Below are 18,710 nucleotides of genomic sequence, written 5' to 3'. Positions count from 1 at the left end.
GTCGCATTTTGGATTTTTGCTCTGATGAGAATATTTTTGAGAAAATACAATTAAAAGTAATAAATGTTAGGGAAAATAATTGCTTTCTACTTTGTGCAAAAAGAAAGAAACTTTTTTTTTGTTTCCTAGAAATCTTTACGTCTCTAACAATTTCATCCAAAAAAAAGTACACAGGTTGCATCCAACCTCCAGACATCCTTTTTACAACGTCAGAAAATCTTTTGATAGTTACTAATGTTAAATTTTCCAATGTATTTCATAGATGTTTCTTTGGCACATCATGATGTAGCCTCTGTCTCCAAGCTCCTATGGATCTATCAACAACGATTTATGTTTTTCCAATCTATCTATGTTTGTTATAGGCTTGTGTTTGATTAGCTTATTTTATTCAACCATTAGGATGATGACATTCTCTTCTTTATCTCCTTTTGAGAGTGAACGAATGGTAACAATTATGTTTGCACCACAAAAAAGTCTATGACCAACCAATCAAGGTTGAGAAATTAGAAGAAAACTAATTTGACATAATTATTGAAATAATAGAATATTATAAGCACAATAATATATATATATATATCTAAAGTAATTCAAAATGTAAATATAAATTAAATAAAACAATTTAAACCTACTACAATAAACTTTAAAATACAGTATTAGAAAAAGAAGATGCATTTGTTGTCGCCTATTACGCATTTGTTGTTTGCCGATGATAGTCTTTTTTTCTGTAAGGCGGACAGAGATCAATGTCGGGTTATTTTAGATATCTTACAACAGTATGAATCTGTTTCAGGCCAACAAATAAATTTTTTTAAGTCCTCGGTACAGGTTGGTCACAAGATTGATGAGCTAACAAAAGCAGAGCTGCAGGATGTTCTCGGGATCACAACTTTGGGTGGTATGGGGTCATATCTAGGTTTACCCAAAAGTTTGGATGGGGCTAAAACCAAGGTCTTCTCATTTGTTCGAGAACGGATTCAGAGTCGGACGAATGGTTGGACAGCAAATTTGCTTTCGAAAGGGGGAAGGGAAGTGATGATTAAATCTGTTGCTACTGCTGTTCCGACGTTCATGATGTCTTGTTTTCGGTTACCAAAAACAATTACATCAAAACTTACCAGTGCAGTAGCAAACTTTTGGTGGAGTACTAATGGTCAGTCGGGGGCATGCATTGGCTCGCATGGGAAAAATTATGTGTTAGTAAACAGCTGGGTGGACTCGGTTTTAGGAATGTGGATGATTTTAATTCGGCCTTACTGGCCAAGCAACTATGGCGTCTGATTGACGTTTTGGACTCACTGTTTGCCAGGGTTTTTAAAAGTAGGTACTATAGGAATACGCATCCGTTGGATCCAGTTAGGTCATACTCTCCCTCGTATGGATGGAGGAGTATATGTTCCGCTCGCTCTCTGGTTAATAAAGGGACATCATTTCCATATGGTCTGATCCTTGGGTACCAGCTCAATGCCCGAGACCAGCTTTAAGTAAGGGCATGGTAAAGGACCCTTCTCTTCAAATGAATCAGTTAATTGATCGATAGACAAACACTTGGCGTATGGATATGCTTAATGAGCATTTTGATCCACTAGATGTTGCATTGATAAGGGCTATACCATTGGGTGGTAACCGAAAGGATGATCCGGTTGGCATTTCACGAAAACTGGGATGTATACAGTTAAATCAGGCTATCACAATGCATGTAATGATGTAACTCGGATTTTTGCGGCCACTGGTTCTGGCTCGGTAATTACCTCCCTCCTCGCTAATGTTTGGAGGGTTCGTTGCCCTCCTAAAATTCAACATTTTATGTGGCAGGTCTTATCTGGATGTATTTCGGTTTTGGCAAATTTGGGACGACGGGGTATTCCTTGTGAGTTAGGATGCGTACGGTGTGGTGCAGATGCGGAAACAATAAATCATGCACTTTTTGTTTGTCCTCCGGCCCTTCAGGTTTGGGATCTAGCACACGTGCCGGTGGGGCCTATTTCCTTCCCGATGGATTCAGTGTATGCAAATGTTGATCACTTTTTAGGGCAGCAGAATCCTGGGGCTCATGTTGCGGCTTTTCCTTGGCTTATGTGGTATATTTGGAAAGCAAGGAATGCACGCGTTTTTGAAAATATTTTGGAGTGGCCGGAGGATATTGTTAGGGTAGCAGGCTCAGGCAGAGGTCGATCTGGAGACCTATCCCACTATCCCCGTAGTTTCAGGGTTACCAGTTAGGGCGGCTACTGCTTCCCTCCCTACGGTTTTTTCGGGATATCGTTGCTTTATAGATGGATCTTGGAAAGCAGGTGATCGGTTAGCAGGTGCTGGATGGTGTTGTACCTCGTTCCAGACTGCGTAGCCAATTTTTGGAGCCAAGAATTTCCGGCGAAGTTTATCTCCATTACATGCTGAAGCTGAAGCGTTCCTTTGGGCGATGCGCTGCATGATCGGCCATGATTTCATAGAGATGGCTTTCTATACAGAATGTTCAGATTTGGTGAAGATGGTGTTTTCTCCTTCCGACTGGCCAGCGTTTTCGGCATACCTTGACGACATCAAGATTGATAGGGAGAAATTTTCTACTTTCTCTTTATCTTTAGTTTCTAGAAATGCTAATGTAAGTGCAGATTCTTTGGCATGCCAAGCGCGTACATCTCCGCATCAAGTTTTGTTTATAAACAACTTCCACCCAATTGGCTCGTTTGAGCTGATATTTTGTTGACAAAAAAAAAAAAAAGATACATATATTAATCTTCTATTTTTTTGGGTCAACATATTAATCTTACCTATTCTAAACTAAAAAAGTAGAAAGTAGGAGTATATTTTGCTTTAAAAAAATAAGGAACTTTGTCTTCCCATTAAAAAAAGTTTGACCTTAAAAGCAATATTTATGAATAAATTATTTTGTTAGATGAATAATATGAGAGATCTATGTGTTATATAGAAGTGAGTATTTACATTTTTAGGATTAATAATTCTCTGTATATTTTCCTTAATCCCTTTTTTATTTTATAAGAAATTTATTCCAATGAGCTCATTGTTTTTTTTTTTAATTTCTTGCTTCCCACTGTCTTGTAAGACGTACTATCGTTCGGCGATAAGAATGTTTTCTGTTTAGTTGATATAGTGTTATATAATCTCTATTGTTATATTACATTGTATTCATCTTTTTTTTGTGCTACCTGTCCTTCAAATTAATATAAATAATAATAACACCGTGAGTAATTTGTTAATCCCAAAATCCTTAGTTATTATGCATAAGAAACTTTGTTAACACTTCAAAGTCAAAGATTATGTAGTATGCATTATGAAATTGAGAAACGAAACAAAATTCAAAAAAACGACGAAAACACTTGGTAATGTCTAGGAATCTTTATATATAGTTGCATCGATTAGACAACAAACAAATTGACTTCAAAACTTGTTCAAGAAGGATGATGTGTTAAACAAAAAGTTAATAAAAAAAACAAAGAAGAAAATTTTACCAAGAAAAATAAAGCTAGTCAAAATTATTTTGTTTGGTGAAAAATATGTCATCTTCTATTTGCTTTTATAGAGGGGTGTTACTTTTCCTTTTAGGATTAACAAAGTTTTTTTTAATATAATAAATTTACAGTTATCTTATGCATCGTTTTACCAAGCCGGAAAGTTGTGATTTCTGATCGTTAAAATTGACACGTGTCACGATCTGGTGAGTTACTAACTTTGATATGTGATTTCTGATCGTTAAAACTGACACGTGTTACGATCTGATGAGTTACTAACTTGAATATGTAATCAATAAAACTGACACATGTCACGATCTGGTGAATTTTTAACTTTAATCTCTGGTCGTTAAAACTAGCATGTGTCACGATCTGGTGAGTTACTAACTTTGAGAACTAAGCTTTATATAATAAGATACTAGATTAGGCCCGCGTATTAACGCGGATATAAGAAAAATATGTGAAATTTTAAAATATTAATTTTATTTCATTTAGTTTTTTTTTAAACCGAACTTAGAGTTCACACACTCCATCTTGTAATACAATTTCTTTTTATATTATTACATGATAATAAAATTAGATTTTAATTCTATGCACTCAATCCTATTGAGTAACATTTAAAATTTTCATATAAAAAAGGTGCATTGTATCAAATTTATATTTTACTTAGTATTTTATAAAAACAAAAAAATAATAAAACGTAATTCTCAAAAAAAACTGTAAACTAATTTTATCTCATATTTAAAAAAGTAACAATATCTTAAATATATTTGTTTCATATTTTGTAATCTGATAAGTAATAGTTTTACTACTTCTCCAACATTATCATAAATTAATCAAAAATTCAAAGACATTATTATGAGAAAATTATTTGTTTATGTAAAGGTGATTATCTTCAAAAAAACCGGGCACGGACGCGGGGCAGGCCGGGCATGGTACAGGGCGGACCGGGCTGGGCGTGGACACGGGCCATAGGCCGTGGGCTTTTTGGACAGCTTTAGACCCATTTATTTTTTGGAAATACTTGGTGTGAACTCCAAGCAACTTGGGCAGTACTCCGAGAATATTCAGTGAATATTTTCTTGAGACCTCCCTCCTTCCACTATATATAGAGGAACAACCTCTCATTGTTTCTCACACTCAAAAAAAATACAAAGACTCTTTCCTCTGAAGATCTCTCTCTCCCTCTCCCTTGCTTAGTCTAGAGTAAGTTCTTATAGTTAGTAGTCTCGAGAATATAACGTAGATCTGTTCGTTTGAGTTCTATTACTAGTGTGCTACTGTAATAGTTCGTGATCGGTTTTATCTTGGGATTCATAAATCGTGATTGTTCAAAAGTATTTACGACCGATTTATTGAATTAAGGAAAGAGATATCATATCTCGTCTCTATGATTTATTTACTGCTGTATATTATGATGTTGTAATTCGTTCATGATTTCGTTATTTTAAATATAATTCGCATATTTTTTCAATTTGATTTTTGCGTTCCTAACACCTTCTAATACCGGCTCTGCGTTCTTCCTTTGGAAGAGGAAATAACACCCCAGAAATAGAAGTAACTTTGTCAAAGAAGTCAAACTCTCTAGTGAACATGTCCAAGGCACTGGGACTGAAACCATCAATAATATGCTGCCGAACCTCTGGCAAAATTTCTTGGAATGCCGCATTCTGAAATATTACAGTAACAAGAGGTTAGATTTTCGCCGCCGATCAGTCAAAAGAAATACAACAAAGTTTCTATCACTATCTATAGCCTAATAACCTACACTGTCTCATTACATATTTTATCGAACAGATGGTTTCCAATATCAAACTTATGCTAATAAAGAATAATAAGTATTCATAAAACCCATTTTCAAGATCTTGGAAATGTGTGCTTAAAACCAGCGGCCAACATGGTGAATAAAAAATATTTTTAGCGTGGTTAACAAGTGAAGAACAACCTAACCAGAAGACTTCGCAGATGTTTTCTGCAGGAGGCCATATATTGCAACTGTAGGATACTATTTTCAGCAATTAAGGCCAGTAAATTGCACTAATGTCAATGAAATTCATTGTTGTGAAAGATGGTCTAGCCACATATAACATACATACTTTACTATCCTAGCAGTAGTAAGATGTAACATCCACATTGGAACTAACACCAATGCGATATAAGCAGAAAGAAAAAAAAAACGGGGCAAACCTTATCCATAGAACCATCCTTTGGAGTTTCCTGAACATCCTCACCCTGGCATTATGAAAGGTAGAACTTAAAAATCAACAAATCTCCATAAAGGTTACAAGCAAAATTAAAATTATAAAGATTTACAGTTGTAATTAATTGTTTATTTTTATTTATTATTTCTTTTCAATTTAAACAATGAACTTATGGTTGAAAGAAAGTATTATATATATTATACTAGATTAGGCCCGCGTATTAACGCGGATATAAGAAAAATATGTGAAATTTTAAGTTGTATTCAAACTATTACTTTTATTTCATTTGACTTTTTTAAAACTGAACTTAGAGTTCACACACTCCATATTGTAATACAATTTTCTTTTTATTATTACATGATAATAAAATTATATTTTAATTCTATGCACTCAAGCCCATTGAGTAACATTTATAATTTTCATATAAAAAAGATGCATTGTATCAAATTTATACCTTACTTAATATTTTATAAAAACTAAAAATCAATAAAACATAATTCTCAAAAAAAAATTGAAAACTAATTTTATCTCATTTTTTAAAAAGTAACAATATCTTAAATATATTTATTTCATATTTGGTAATCTGATAAGTAATAGTTTTACTACTTGTCCAACATTATCATAAATTAATCAAAAAACAAAGACGTTCTGATAAAATTATTTGTTTATGTAAAGGTGAGTATCTTCAATCCTCTTTCTTTTAGGATTAATAATTGACAGTATAATTTATTTAATTATGGTATTATTGTAATTAATTGTATAATTTTCTTATTTTTTTTCCTTATAGAATTAGTAATTTCAAATTAGAATAAGTATTATTTTTATATACATATATAAACTATTTTTTATTAAATTGTTTAAATTTTCAATTTTTTATAATTTATAAATATGTTGAAACAAAGTTTTTGTATTACACATGACAAAATCTTTAATTGTTAAATTAATACGTGTCGCGATCAAATGAGTTACTAACTTTGAAAACCAAGGTTTATATAATAACATAATATTGAATACGCTATCAAATCATTCACTGATTGAAAAACTTAAGGATATTACATTAATTTCTTATTTTGACTATCTTATATTTCTTACATTATGTTAAGGGAAATTACCTAGAATATTGCATAAAAGTAGGTTTATTACTAGACTAACACATTGAGATTTCTGTCTTACTAGAATAACACATAAAAGTTTGCAAATTACTTCTATATCTGAGTTGTGTGTTTTATTACGATTTATGCCATTCTCTTTTAAAACGAAGATCGTAAAAGGGGAAAATAAAAAGATCATAAACCTAAGTCGATCTCTTGAATCTTTGTGTTGTTTGTCTTACGATTGTTGGGTTGAGATCAGCTATTTTTAGATAGCTTGCGGCGTGAAAAGAATCTGTGTGGAGGACGTTTGGCTGGAGGACCACTGACGGCGAGTTGACGGCGAGGTGGTTTAAAGTAGAGGAGGAGGGAAATAAAGCGATTTGCTCAGAGGTAAATTTCTATATCGTGGTTTAGTCTCTATTGCTTAATGTTTTCTTATACCCGAGTATTACATAGTAGGCCTTGTATATTTTATGTTAGTTTTCTGTATGTTGTTGAGCTCTGTTTTTCGGAAGATATTTGTGTGACTTCATGTTGCTTCGTTGCTAATCTAAGCAACAAATGTTTTGTGATATTGAATTAATAACTAAACTAAAGCTTCTGTCGTAGATATGGGGTCAAGCAAGAGGTATCCAAGTAGGTTGTATGGGGTTGGTAATTTTCCACTGCCGATGAGAAGCATGCACCACGATTGTAGTTTGTCCAATCTTGGTGGTTTGAAAGGCTTTGTTGGTGATGAGGTGTATGACAAAATAAGAAAGAATTCGCAGCTGGGAGTTTTATTGGATCTAGCCGAATCTGACTACCTGTTTTGTGGGAAGACCATCCATTATCTATTGTCCAATCAATTGGCAATAAACATTCCTTCGGAGGTATGGTTTTTGGTTGGAGGAAAGCCGTTGAGGTTCTCTCTATATGAATATGAAGAAATTAGTGGTTTGAATTGTGAGAAGATTGATGAAACAGAGTTTGAAGTCGATCATACACCTTTATGGGCGGCTTTAAAGGTGAAAGCTTTTAATGGACCCAACTGGGAGGAGCTAGTTGAGGGTTTGAGAAGCTGCCGTGGGTGGTCTGATGAAATGAAGACGCAGATAGCTCGGTTGTATCTTGTTCATGTTGGAGTGCTTGGTTTATCAAGGAACAGTCGGATTCCTCTGGAATACGCTAAACGGGCGTTGAATGAAGAAGCATTTGAGAGTTTTCAATATGGTAGGGTTGGATTCAAGAGTTTAGTTGATTCCATCAAAGTCCTTGGGTTACCTAACAATGCTTATACCCTCCATGGATGTGTCCATGTATTGCTGATATGGGCATTTGAGAGTGTGAAGGTGCTGGGGGCTAGCTACGGGAATGTAAGAGAAGGTGTAGATTTGCCTCTGTTAAGGTGGAGAGGAGGGAGGCCAAGGAAGGATATCGAAGCCTTCATATCCGGGAGCAAACTCCTTAATAATGGGGAGGTATGCCTTCAATTTACGTATACATTATTTGTCTGCATTTTTTCTTTGTGATAGATTATTAAAAGTTATGGTATCTGAAATGCAGCTTCAGGTGAAGCATTTAGTACCTAAACCTTTGGAGTTTATATATCCAGATTGGCCAGGACAGTATTGTGTGTATGGTGTAGGAGAAGGTTTGAAGAAGAAACTGGATAATCTGCTGTTAGACGTGATCAATGGCGAAGTGGATGAAAGAGAATGGGATTGTGTAAAAAAAAGGAAGGGGGAACATACGAAGAAGAGGGAGAGGAGGCAACATGTTGCAGGGGTAAGTGACGATGATTTCCTTGAAACAGCCCCAACCAGCATCCGTTATGTGCCCAATAATGCGAAGGAGCAGAAAGAAAGTGTTGGGGACAAATGTTCAGCAGAGAAGGCGTCTGGAGATAAGCATTCAGGTGTGCAGGGTGAAGATGGTAGTGGAAGGTTATTTACTATGGTTGAAACACTAGGGGCGAAAATGGATAATATTCAGATATCGTTTTCTAGAGCAATAGCGGAAGTTGTGTTCAAACTTCAAGGTATGGAGAGTAGGATGGGTAACTTTGAGAGTGACGTTCAACTATTGAAGAAAGTTGTTATCAACACAACGGATGGAGGAGCGCATCCGCAAGGACCTCTTACATTAAGAAATGACGAACAAAAAATAGAGGAGGTATGATCTGCGTACCGTATTGATAAAATTGTTATTATATATCTATTGTTCAGTATGAAGTCATTGTATTTATATATTCGAGGAAACAATATCAATTTCAGTTTTGTGAAGTTGTATAATTAATTTTGTAATTATTTTGATATATGATTTTTTTCGTACACACAATTTCAATTTGTATACTTTGTCTCTAGTTTAACAGCGTCATATTATATTTCAAATGTCTTGTAAATAACGTCAAATACATGTCTTTTGTTTCAAGTCATGGCTATATCAGATAAAGCATTCGGACAAGGATGGTTATAAAGTTGCTAGTTGTGTTAGGAATCCGTTAGCCATTAAGGATAAGGTAATGTGGTCTGGGAGTATTAAAATCGAACCAGAGGACAGTGTAGAGCGAATTCCAAAGCAGATGGTAGACAGTGTACAGCGTGTCAAAAGAGTACAGAGTTGGGAGACAGAGGAAGGCGATAAAAGAGCAAAGTATAATGACAAAGTTGATGGAGCAGGTGCTCAACCCGTTCCTATTAATGTTATCCATCCGGTAAGTGGTGGTAACCCTCGCTCGTCGGATCGAAAGTGCGAATCTGTTGTGGATTTAACCAATGAGACCAGGAGTCGTGCATCGTCTCATACAGTGAAAGATAAGGAGAAAGCCATGTATTTTGCATATTTGTTACAAAAGGTGTTTCCTCCATCAAGAGAGCTTGATCTTCTATTAGTAGATCCAGTGGGCACCAACCCTAATGACGAATCAATGCGAGCTGCATTAATGACCCGACGTGAAAGCAACATTGTAGTCCTATCTCCCGCAGTGTACGATCCTTTTAGTGAGGCAAGTCCTGAGAAAATTGCAAAGCTGATGTCCTTCCTAACTGATGATTTGTAAGTCTTCATTTAGAGTTGTATATAATTAGTGTCTATATTCGGATTTGAGGACTACGATCTATAACTGATTTGTTAATTTTGGTATTCAGGGCTAAAGTACCTTCCACTGGAAATGCCGAATTTTATTTTCGCCTCCTGACCCCTAAACAATTGTGGCCAACTACAACATTCGGCTGGTTATGGGATGCGGTAAGCTTCGTAGCATAACATTTGACGTAGTTAACTATGGTATACTAATGCCTGATAGATGTCACTCGTGTTGCAGCACATGGTTACATGTATGCATATGTTCCGTATTAGGGGGACGCAAACGCCATCCCCATATAAAACAGATCGTATTGCTTTTCTCGATCCTTTGTTTGTTAGTATGTGGGCACTCGAATTCCCTAAAATGGAAGCCTCTAATCAATGGGTTTTTGGAGAAGGTTGTTTTGAGACGTACGTGGGAAGGCTGCCAAAATACGGAATGACAAACAAAGTGTGGGTTGACGATGTAGACACCCTGCTCTTCCCATACAACCTCGATAACAACCATTGGGTAGCCATCGAAGCTGACTTAGTCCAGCGGAGGCTAAGAGTTTACGATAGCATAAACAGCGGTAGAACCGACGAGAGTCTACAAAAGAAGTGCAAACCGTTCGCAAAAATGATTCCACGCTTGATACAAGCATATAACCGGAGGTACAAAGATGTGCATATCGGGGCGGCGGCATTTAGTTACTATCGGGTGAAAACACTCCCACAGAACTATCAACAAGGTGACTGTGGTGTGTACACGTTGAAGTGCTTAGAGTGTATAGCTCTTGGAGTAAATTACACAGGCCTATGTGATGCGGCCATGCCTTCTATTAGGATGAAACTTGCTGCAGACGTGTTTGATGAGGTCCCAGACCGAGACTGCTTTCTCCAACTAGATGCTACGTCGGAGACAGTAGATTATCCAGAAGCTGAGTTCAACTCGGGATCAAAAAGTTGAAGAGGTTCCATGTACATTACCGGAGCAGTATGATTTTGCAAAATTGAAGATTGATTTTACGCGTGTTGCTAATAGAAAATGCGTGTTTGGTCATTATTTTGGTAACATGTGGGATTTGAGGATGTCGTTCTTAGATTTTCCGAGGTCTGGTCACTCAAATAGCTCCTATCGGTTGTTTGTAAACCCTCTTCAGGTGTAGTGTTTTTTGTATATTGGAGGGTGTAGATATGTATCATTATGACGTCTTTCTAACCAGTATTAGTATATGTTAGGCCTTTATCAGATGTGTACGTACCATGAACTAAGGAACGGCCTTATTATGGTCTGTGTACAGACGTACGTATATTTATGATCTGTGTACACACGTACGTGTATTCATCAGCGTACGTACAATCGTTTTTCTACCGTTATAGACTTTATTTTTAGGTGGATGGTTGGTGCTTAGTTTCTATCCATTATGAGCACACTAACTTGTCCCTACTGGCAATCCTATGATATGATGAGCGAGGCAATTAAATTGTATTCAAAGTCAGCGAACCATAATCATCCTAAGAGACTGTTACGGATCATATGGACCACCTGCGTGAAAGTAATAAGTACAACCAGGAAGAATGTTTATTCGCTACTTAATTTATCGGACCAATACCAGCTTCGTAGACGTCCATTGCGAACTTCTTTCGGAAATTGTCAATATTGTTGTCACAGATCTTCAAGCAATCAGTGATCGGTTTACCCATGCTCAACAGTTCTAAAAACTTCATAGTAAAAGGTCCACAATCTCCCGTCCTCAAGTTTTGTCCTACTAGGCTAACCCTTTCAGAGGTAAATGGATCGAGAGGGTAGTTGACATCGATAACCCTCTGAAGTAGGTACGGTATCATCTCACACACCGGCTTGATCCGGGACATTACAAGGGTTTCTCTGGTGGAGGTCATCAAAGGATCGTAAATGGAAACATGTCTCGTTATAAGATTTATGCCCACTCCTACCCAATGCTTAGATTTCCAGTTCATTGGAGCATATATAACGTCGACATCTGTAACCCACTTCAACCTTGGTTCATGGTGCATCCTTTCCCCATTGACGATGTTGATGAGTACTTCATCCCATCTGAAATTCCGTTTCGCTGTGCTCCTGTTGAATGCTTGGAACCTTCTTGTCAACTCGTAAAACAGAATGTCGTCCAAAACTACGGTCCTTTGTTTTATCATTTCTTCTCCGTTTTTGTGCCACAGCGTTAGGGCAATCATCTCCATGTGCTGCAGATGCAGTTAAATGCAAACCCGTTGTGGGATTTAAATCCAACAAGAAACCATGAACACACCAAAATCGTGTAGTTAAAGTTTAAAATATGTACCTGACTATGGACCCATTTTTGGGACGATATAAGAGTAGAGAAGAATAGGATATCTGCCTTGCGGAATCCGAAAAAGGTGTGTACCCTGTGCAATTTTTTAATTATGGATACCCTATATCAATGATTGAGGATATCAATATGTCATCGGAGTAATATATACTACACTTACACATTATCTTGTTTTATCAACTCGGTGAATTTGGCGAATTTTCCATCAGCAACATCTTCCATAGGGTCGTATGAAACCGACCCTGCTTTTATCACTATGGCTTCGGATGGTTGACTCGCATGTATCTCCATTATCAATATCTCAGCCCGTCCTGTTTCATCCACAATAATAACCGTCTGCGGCACTAAATTGTCTGACTCACCGGGAATACATTCCTCCCCGGGACTTTGATCTGGTTGACCTCTAGTCTCTTTACAGCCCTCTTCGACATCGCTTTCGTTGGGTATTGCTTGGTCTCCGGCCTAATAAGATGCACGTACATACATTAGTTGTGACGTACACTTGACCATCTTAGTAGACACTATAAATATGGCAAATATTCGAAATAAAAAAATAAGTTTGCACAATTGGAGGTTAACTGTTGTTTCTATTTGTACATGTCCATCAGTTTTGTTACAGCCCTCCATGCCATCGCTTTCAATTTGTAGTGCTTGGACTTCGGCCTAATAAGGTGTACGTACATAGATTCATACTTACGTACACAAATGTCACAAATACTCAAAATCATCAAAGTTAGACACTTGCCTCTTGTTCACCGTCAACTGCAGTTTCATTTTCTACAGGTATTTCGGTTTTGTTACAACCCTCATCTGACTCGCCTTCCTGACGTCTTATGTCCCCTCCGTTACTGTTAAACCACTCGAACTCGAGTTTCCCGCCTTCTTGATGCAGTTCTTTCCCATCCTCCTATTCAAAATAATGAAACTTTTAAGACGCGTGTTCGTAGTAGGTCCGTTGCTAGAAGCAAAATTTTGCACACGTGTAGATTAGAGGAGATAAACAAATAACCGAATATATATGAAACCCACAGATGGTTATCCCTTTTATGGTTACTTCCTGACCTACCATTTTGTTACAATGCAGATCAGGTTCCATTTTAGTATTCAGCTGCAGCAATATCTGTTCAATTAAAGGTGGACAATGCTTTATTACAAATTTAGTGTTGTAATCTCCATTCCGTGTCAAATACTTACATCAGATACGATTTTAGTTGATGATAACTCGACAGCAATGTCCCCCGCGTCACAATCTTGGCGACATTCATTAACTCCATTGTCCGGGGATGGTTCGTTCAGGCCACAGTCGTTATTATCGGTGACCCACTCATTAATATGAGTACGGGTTGTATCCTACGGTCAAATATATAAAGCGTATATGATAGGTGCATAAGCATAAACACCCCCATTACGTTGATTGAGTCGTATTCTAAAGAGGATCTTGTTGTCCATTACCTGGCCTCCAACTAAAGAGTCACCACTTACAGTGTGTTGACCATCTATGGCATCCTTCGAACCATCATTATTCCGATCACCCTGTGCACACCACGATAGCAACATAAATTAATATATGTAAGTAGTGAGAAAATTACTACCCTTAAGCTATTTGTCATATCAACCTTAGCAGTGGCAGCGCATCCCCTGTTTCTGACCTTCTCTCCCTTTTTTTTCATAACCATTACTGAACTCATTCTTCTAAACTTTATAGTTTTCCCTCTTTTTTTTTTTGAATACTTCTTCTCTGAAACTGTATGCCAAGCGTCAGAAGGTTCCCCATGTTCGTTTCTTTTAACCTCTAATAGTGCAGCTCTTATCTCCTTGCGGATCTCTGTACGTACGAAAATCTCCATGTTTGCCTGATTTTCCTTCATCAGAGCTTCTTGTTTCCTGTAGAACCGGTATAGTTCCGCCTTAAACCTTTCAAATTGGTCATCGTCCAAACGTTCATGAACAACGTGCGTACCCCCCGGTCGCGCATCAGTTCTCGTGCTCTTCTCTTTCTTATTGTCAATTGTTGCGGTGTCTGCTCTTTTACTCTTCCGACAGTCAACTGTAACTATATCACTAATTAACCATTAATTTTTTAAAAAATTACTTTATAGTGTATCCCTTTGTAATGTATAAATGTTTTTAATACCTTTCTCTTCGGGACGTGTCTGTTTTGGACACCTATCATCACCTCCCATCCATATTGCCTCATCCCATTTGTGGCCTGCTTTAATAAGATTTTCAATGTTGTCAACTTGATGGTCTTCCTCTTCATCACGCCACGCCAATTCTCGACTATCACAATGATCCCCACTACCAACCATCCGTCTAATAACCACCTATAATATGATTACAAAAATATATACATTTTACGGAACTTATAGATTCAGGTCGTTAACGTATTATATCTGATAGACAAGGGATAAGTACATACCTCTTTAGCAGCCTCGCATGCGAAGATGTCTGCTGTCTTGATTGGCCGCAGTTTAGCCAGATTGTGGATCGATCTTTGATTAAACGCCTGATCCTGAACGTCAGATGGTACTAATCTTGCAATTGCAGGGACAGATTGGAAAGCCAGCAGCTGGAGTGCTAGAGGAAATCCATGAACAGCAACTGATTGTTGCTTGAAAGTTTTTACTAAGCTGTCTACGTCTGCTGGACATTTAAATCCTGTTATAGTCTCCAGCGTCCGTTCAAATGACAACCTTCCCCATGGATATTTTTTTAAAAAATCAATATTCTTGGTCATCTCCACTGTCTTCGGATCTGGTTTTACTGGTTGCGTGGCGCATGTTAGAACTCCATCAACTATTATAATCAGCGCTAAAGCTAGTTTCTGCCACGATTCCATTTCCTCAGTCTCCAACCTTTTTACCAACTCGGAGATCGTTGGTTCCATGTTTTCCCCGAATAGAACCTCCCAAACAGTCTTACATCCTTTATCCGTTTTTGTAGCTCTTTCCACATCTCTCTTTTTAGGATAATTCCCACATTCGAGCCCTGTCAACTCTGCAAATTCCTGTAAACCAAACTTGATTGGATTGCCACCAAACACAATCCACATCTCATGCCGCTTTTTGGTCACCAATTGACGGCAAACAAATCCATGAACAAGTTTACCGGAGAACGAGATCTTGTTAGCAGGGATAAGAAAAAGCTGCCCAAATGGAGACTCTAACAAGTTTTCCATTTCCTTTGTTCCACTCAGCACCCTCGATATTGTAGAAAGATATTACGGTTTTGAATACGCATTTATCTTGGTTTTGAGAGGGTAACGGTCAAGAGCAAATAACCTCCTCGGTAGATCCAAGCTCAATTGAGGAACGATCTCTACAGCCTCGGGATCCATCCTATCACCACGAAGTAACCCTAATACCATATTAATATGTACGTACACTAAACCAATTAACCCTAATACCAATGTCTACCAAAGTTCACTTCTGTTGACGATTAGGGTTATTTAGCCTCTGCCCACTGCAAATACAAAACTATTCATTGATTTCACATCCTGGGCTACTCAAATCGATACTTAATTGTATTTGCTATATACTCTTCCAACGTAATATAGAATTTGGGGGAACAATCCCTCTTCCAATTTAAAGTAGGAAGTCAAGACAAACACTTATCTTCTGATTCAACACCGGTGATGATAGAGGGATCGAAACTACTCGCCTTTTTCTGATTTCACCCGACCTCTGTAATCTCTTCTTCCTTAAATGTTCCGTCGCCGACTTGTAGGGAGTGTCGTTTTGTAGTACTTATCCCAGATCTAAACACCTTGATTCAAGAAATTGGGAGGTAAAACAACCCTATCGGACAGAAGATTCCGCCGTCGCAGCTGAGGCGTCAGTTTTCCGTCTATTAGCAAGAAAAAAGATTTTGCCTCTACTACTAAACTATTTAAAAATAATTTTTTATTTATACACAGTGCAATGGCTGAGCTTGTCTTTAATTATTTTTATTCATAATATACTGTTTTTCAACGTTATTGGTTCATTTGCACTATATATCAGCCTTTATCTGTCAGTTTATACTAGATGAGATCTATTCCTTGATGTTTTATAAAGTTTTACATTGAATTGGTTTGTTAAATGAACCAATATATTTTCCGGCTATATATATAACGTCGAATATAGGGTCATAATTAAGTGGTGCATGCGATGTATCGTCTTTGCTTAACCGGCTGTTACACTTGTTAATTATCTAAATGCTATGTATCTGTATGGATTGCAGTCACGACGTTTGAAAAACCACAATATGATACATCCGTTTGTGTTTCTTTGCGGATTATATAAGAAGACAAATACACACCCGGTTAAGTATGTATTCGTCTCTCAAAAACCAAAATATCACATCACTAAGTAAACATAAGTGCAACAAAGTCATGGTGCATTTCGACAGGCTATCCGATCTCCAGACGTGGCGTTCTGATTGGAAGGTTTCTGTTAAGATCATCCGCAAGTGGAGAAAGAGAGAAGTGAACATCGTCACCTTCGAAATGGTTGTTTCGGATGTGTTCGTAAGTGACTCGTCTCATCATCATATTATATGCACTTAATATTAAATGATTCATGTAGATCATGGTTGAACTTTTTTCGTATTCTTAGGGCGATAAGATGCAGGCAACAATCACCGAGGACCTGTTGCCCCAGTTCTCTGCGGGGATTGAGGAGGGTTTGTGGAAAACCTTCTCTAATTTCGTCGTCACTGACGACACATCCGCTGTGAAGGTCGTGGCTTCCAACTACCGGATCATATTCACTGCTAGGACGGTTGTGGACAACATTCGTTGCTTGTCGACCAATCACTACATCGACTACGTCCCCTTCGACCAAATTTATGAACGATGGCCTCCTTGGACCCAGAACTGCTACTTAGGTAACGTTGCATTGTGTTGTTACGTTTTTTAATATCAAATCCGATACCATAATTCTAATGAAATGAAACCATAGAGACGATGGGGCAAGTAACTCACGTCAAACAAAGAATATTGGTGGACGATCCAACTGCTCCACGTTTTACCGAGAGGACCCGGTTGAAACGGTTTTCATTGACGAATCTCGAGTGAGTCGTTTTGGCGATTATTAGCTTTCACACACTTTAAAGATATACCGTCCTATTAACGTAAGGTGTCTCTTTGGGTAGGGGGCATCACTTGCAATGTGTGGCTTATGATGAAATGGTCGATGATTTCGCCCGCAATTTTTGGCTATGCGGAGGCAAACCAGTTATAGTCTTGCGATTCTGGAGGCCCAAGTTTAAGGATGGAGGTACGGATTAGGCAAACATATTTAAAATAATTCAATCACCTTTTCAATATAAGATTACTTCATAATACTAATTTTGGTTACCCTTTTTCCTTATTTTTCCACACCGCAGGAGGGATGGAATTGGTTAGTCAACCGGGTGTTTCTAAAGTGATATTTGAACCACCCTTCCCTGAGGTTAGAGATTTCAAACTCCGGTTGGAATACTTCGACCAGCGCGAGCGGAGTGAAGACGATTCGTAGCCTATGTTTCCATTTGTCAATGTTGCTTACATTATAAACTTCTAAACCACGTTGCTGAACTCTTTATATTATCTTTATTACCTACATCCAAACAATCTATCTAACGTGGATAGGAATATTTTGATGTAAAATGTTTGTGTGTTATACGCATGGTTAATTATATATATTTATTTTAATTTGGTAAGCATCTTCCTAATACTGCCAACCTTTAATGTTAGACGTATGTGTACAAACGTGTACAAATGTTTATGTTTAATTGGAAGGGTTTGGTCGATAATATTAACACGACAAGGTTCCAAATAGTCTTTTTTTTAGACGACAAAATATGTCACTAAACCAAATATAACGTTTATAACTTGATTTCAAACAATTAACCCACAACCCAAAATACTACTCTAATAAAACGACATAACTACATTAAGAAATAGGTCATTGTTGCTACTATAAACAAAGTCGCAACAAACACATTGGTCAGTTTTAATTTCATAATTAATCCATCACTCTTGTACGCAATCAACTTCTTCATCCTTTCCAACTTCATATGATTTTCCTTGTGCATATTTAAGATGTTAGCAATGTCCTCTTTTTGTGCCTGAAGCGCTTCACGCAAATTCAAACTAGTTAACTTTAGAATATCTTCCTTCACTGTTTTCAGTTCCTCCATCATAGCACCATCCCACCATTTAAAAATGTGATAGTCCCCATCCTGCATTAATTTAAAAATATTGTTTTACACGAAAGTTAAATTATGCAAATAAATCTGATCTTTAATCAACCTCGGCGAAACTGTAAATCACTTACCTCTCTATTTCTACAAGTGTAGTGAAGCCTCCCTGGGTTTGTCCTTGTAAAAGAAGGTTGTAGGTTTGGCGTTTCACCACAGTAACAAACAGCCGGGATCCCATACTCCGCATCGTCATACTCGACTGGACTCGTGTTTGGCAAAGCAGACATTAAGAACGAAACTGATAACGTAATTGAAGGAGTGAAAATAAAGAAAAGAGGAACTTTAAACTATTATCCGAATATCCAACTCTCAAAATCTAATCCAACATCTACGGCAGCG

The 18,710-nt window shown here is 37.3% G+C and overlaps 2 protein-coding genes and 1 pseudogene across 2 annotated transcripts; 2 read left to right on the top strand and 1 right to left on the bottom strand.

Moving 5' to 3' along the window:
* Nucleotides 1-7,376: 7,376 nt before the first annotated feature.
* LOC147924722 (uncharacterized) lies at nucleotides 7,377-10,780 on the top strand. Its single transcript, XM_087496917.1, has 7 exons — nucleotides 7,377-7,637; nucleotides 7,719-8,225; nucleotides 8,311-8,470; nucleotides 8,561-8,919; nucleotides 9,194-9,801; nucleotides 9,894-9,993; nucleotides 10,070-10,780. Exons 1-7 carry the CDS (start codon nucleotides 7,377-7,379, stop codon nucleotides 10,778-10,780), a joined length of 2,706 nt encoding a protein of 901 aa, XP_087353043.1.
* A 3,737-nt stretch (nucleotides 10,781-14,517) lies between these two features.
* On the bottom strand, nucleotides 14,518-15,513 carry LOC147924721 (uncharacterized; annotated as a pseudogene).
* Nucleotides 15,514-16,518: 1,005 nt separating this feature from the next.
* Nucleotides 16,519-17,644, top strand: LOC147924720 (uncharacterized). Its single transcript, XM_087496916.1, has 5 exons — nucleotides 16,519-16,653; nucleotides 16,742-17,012; nucleotides 17,087-17,198; nucleotides 17,280-17,404; nucleotides 17,514-17,644. Exons 1-5 carry the CDS (start codon nucleotides 16,519-16,521, stop codon nucleotides 17,642-17,644), a joined length of 774 nt encoding a protein of 257 aa, XP_087353042.1.
* The last annotated feature ends 1,066 nt before the right edge of the window (nucleotides 17,645-18,710 follow it).

The sequence above is a fragment of the Camelina sativa genome, chromosome 17 (assembly GCF_030686135.1).
Source record: "Camelina sativa cultivar CO46 ecotype springtype chromosome 17, ASM3068613v1".
In the NCBI taxonomy this organism is placed as follows: Eukaryota; Viridiplantae; Streptophyta; class Magnoliopsida; order Brassicales; family Brassicaceae; genus Camelina; species Camelina sativa.
This window is presented reverse-complemented; position numbering and strand designations above follow the sequence as displayed.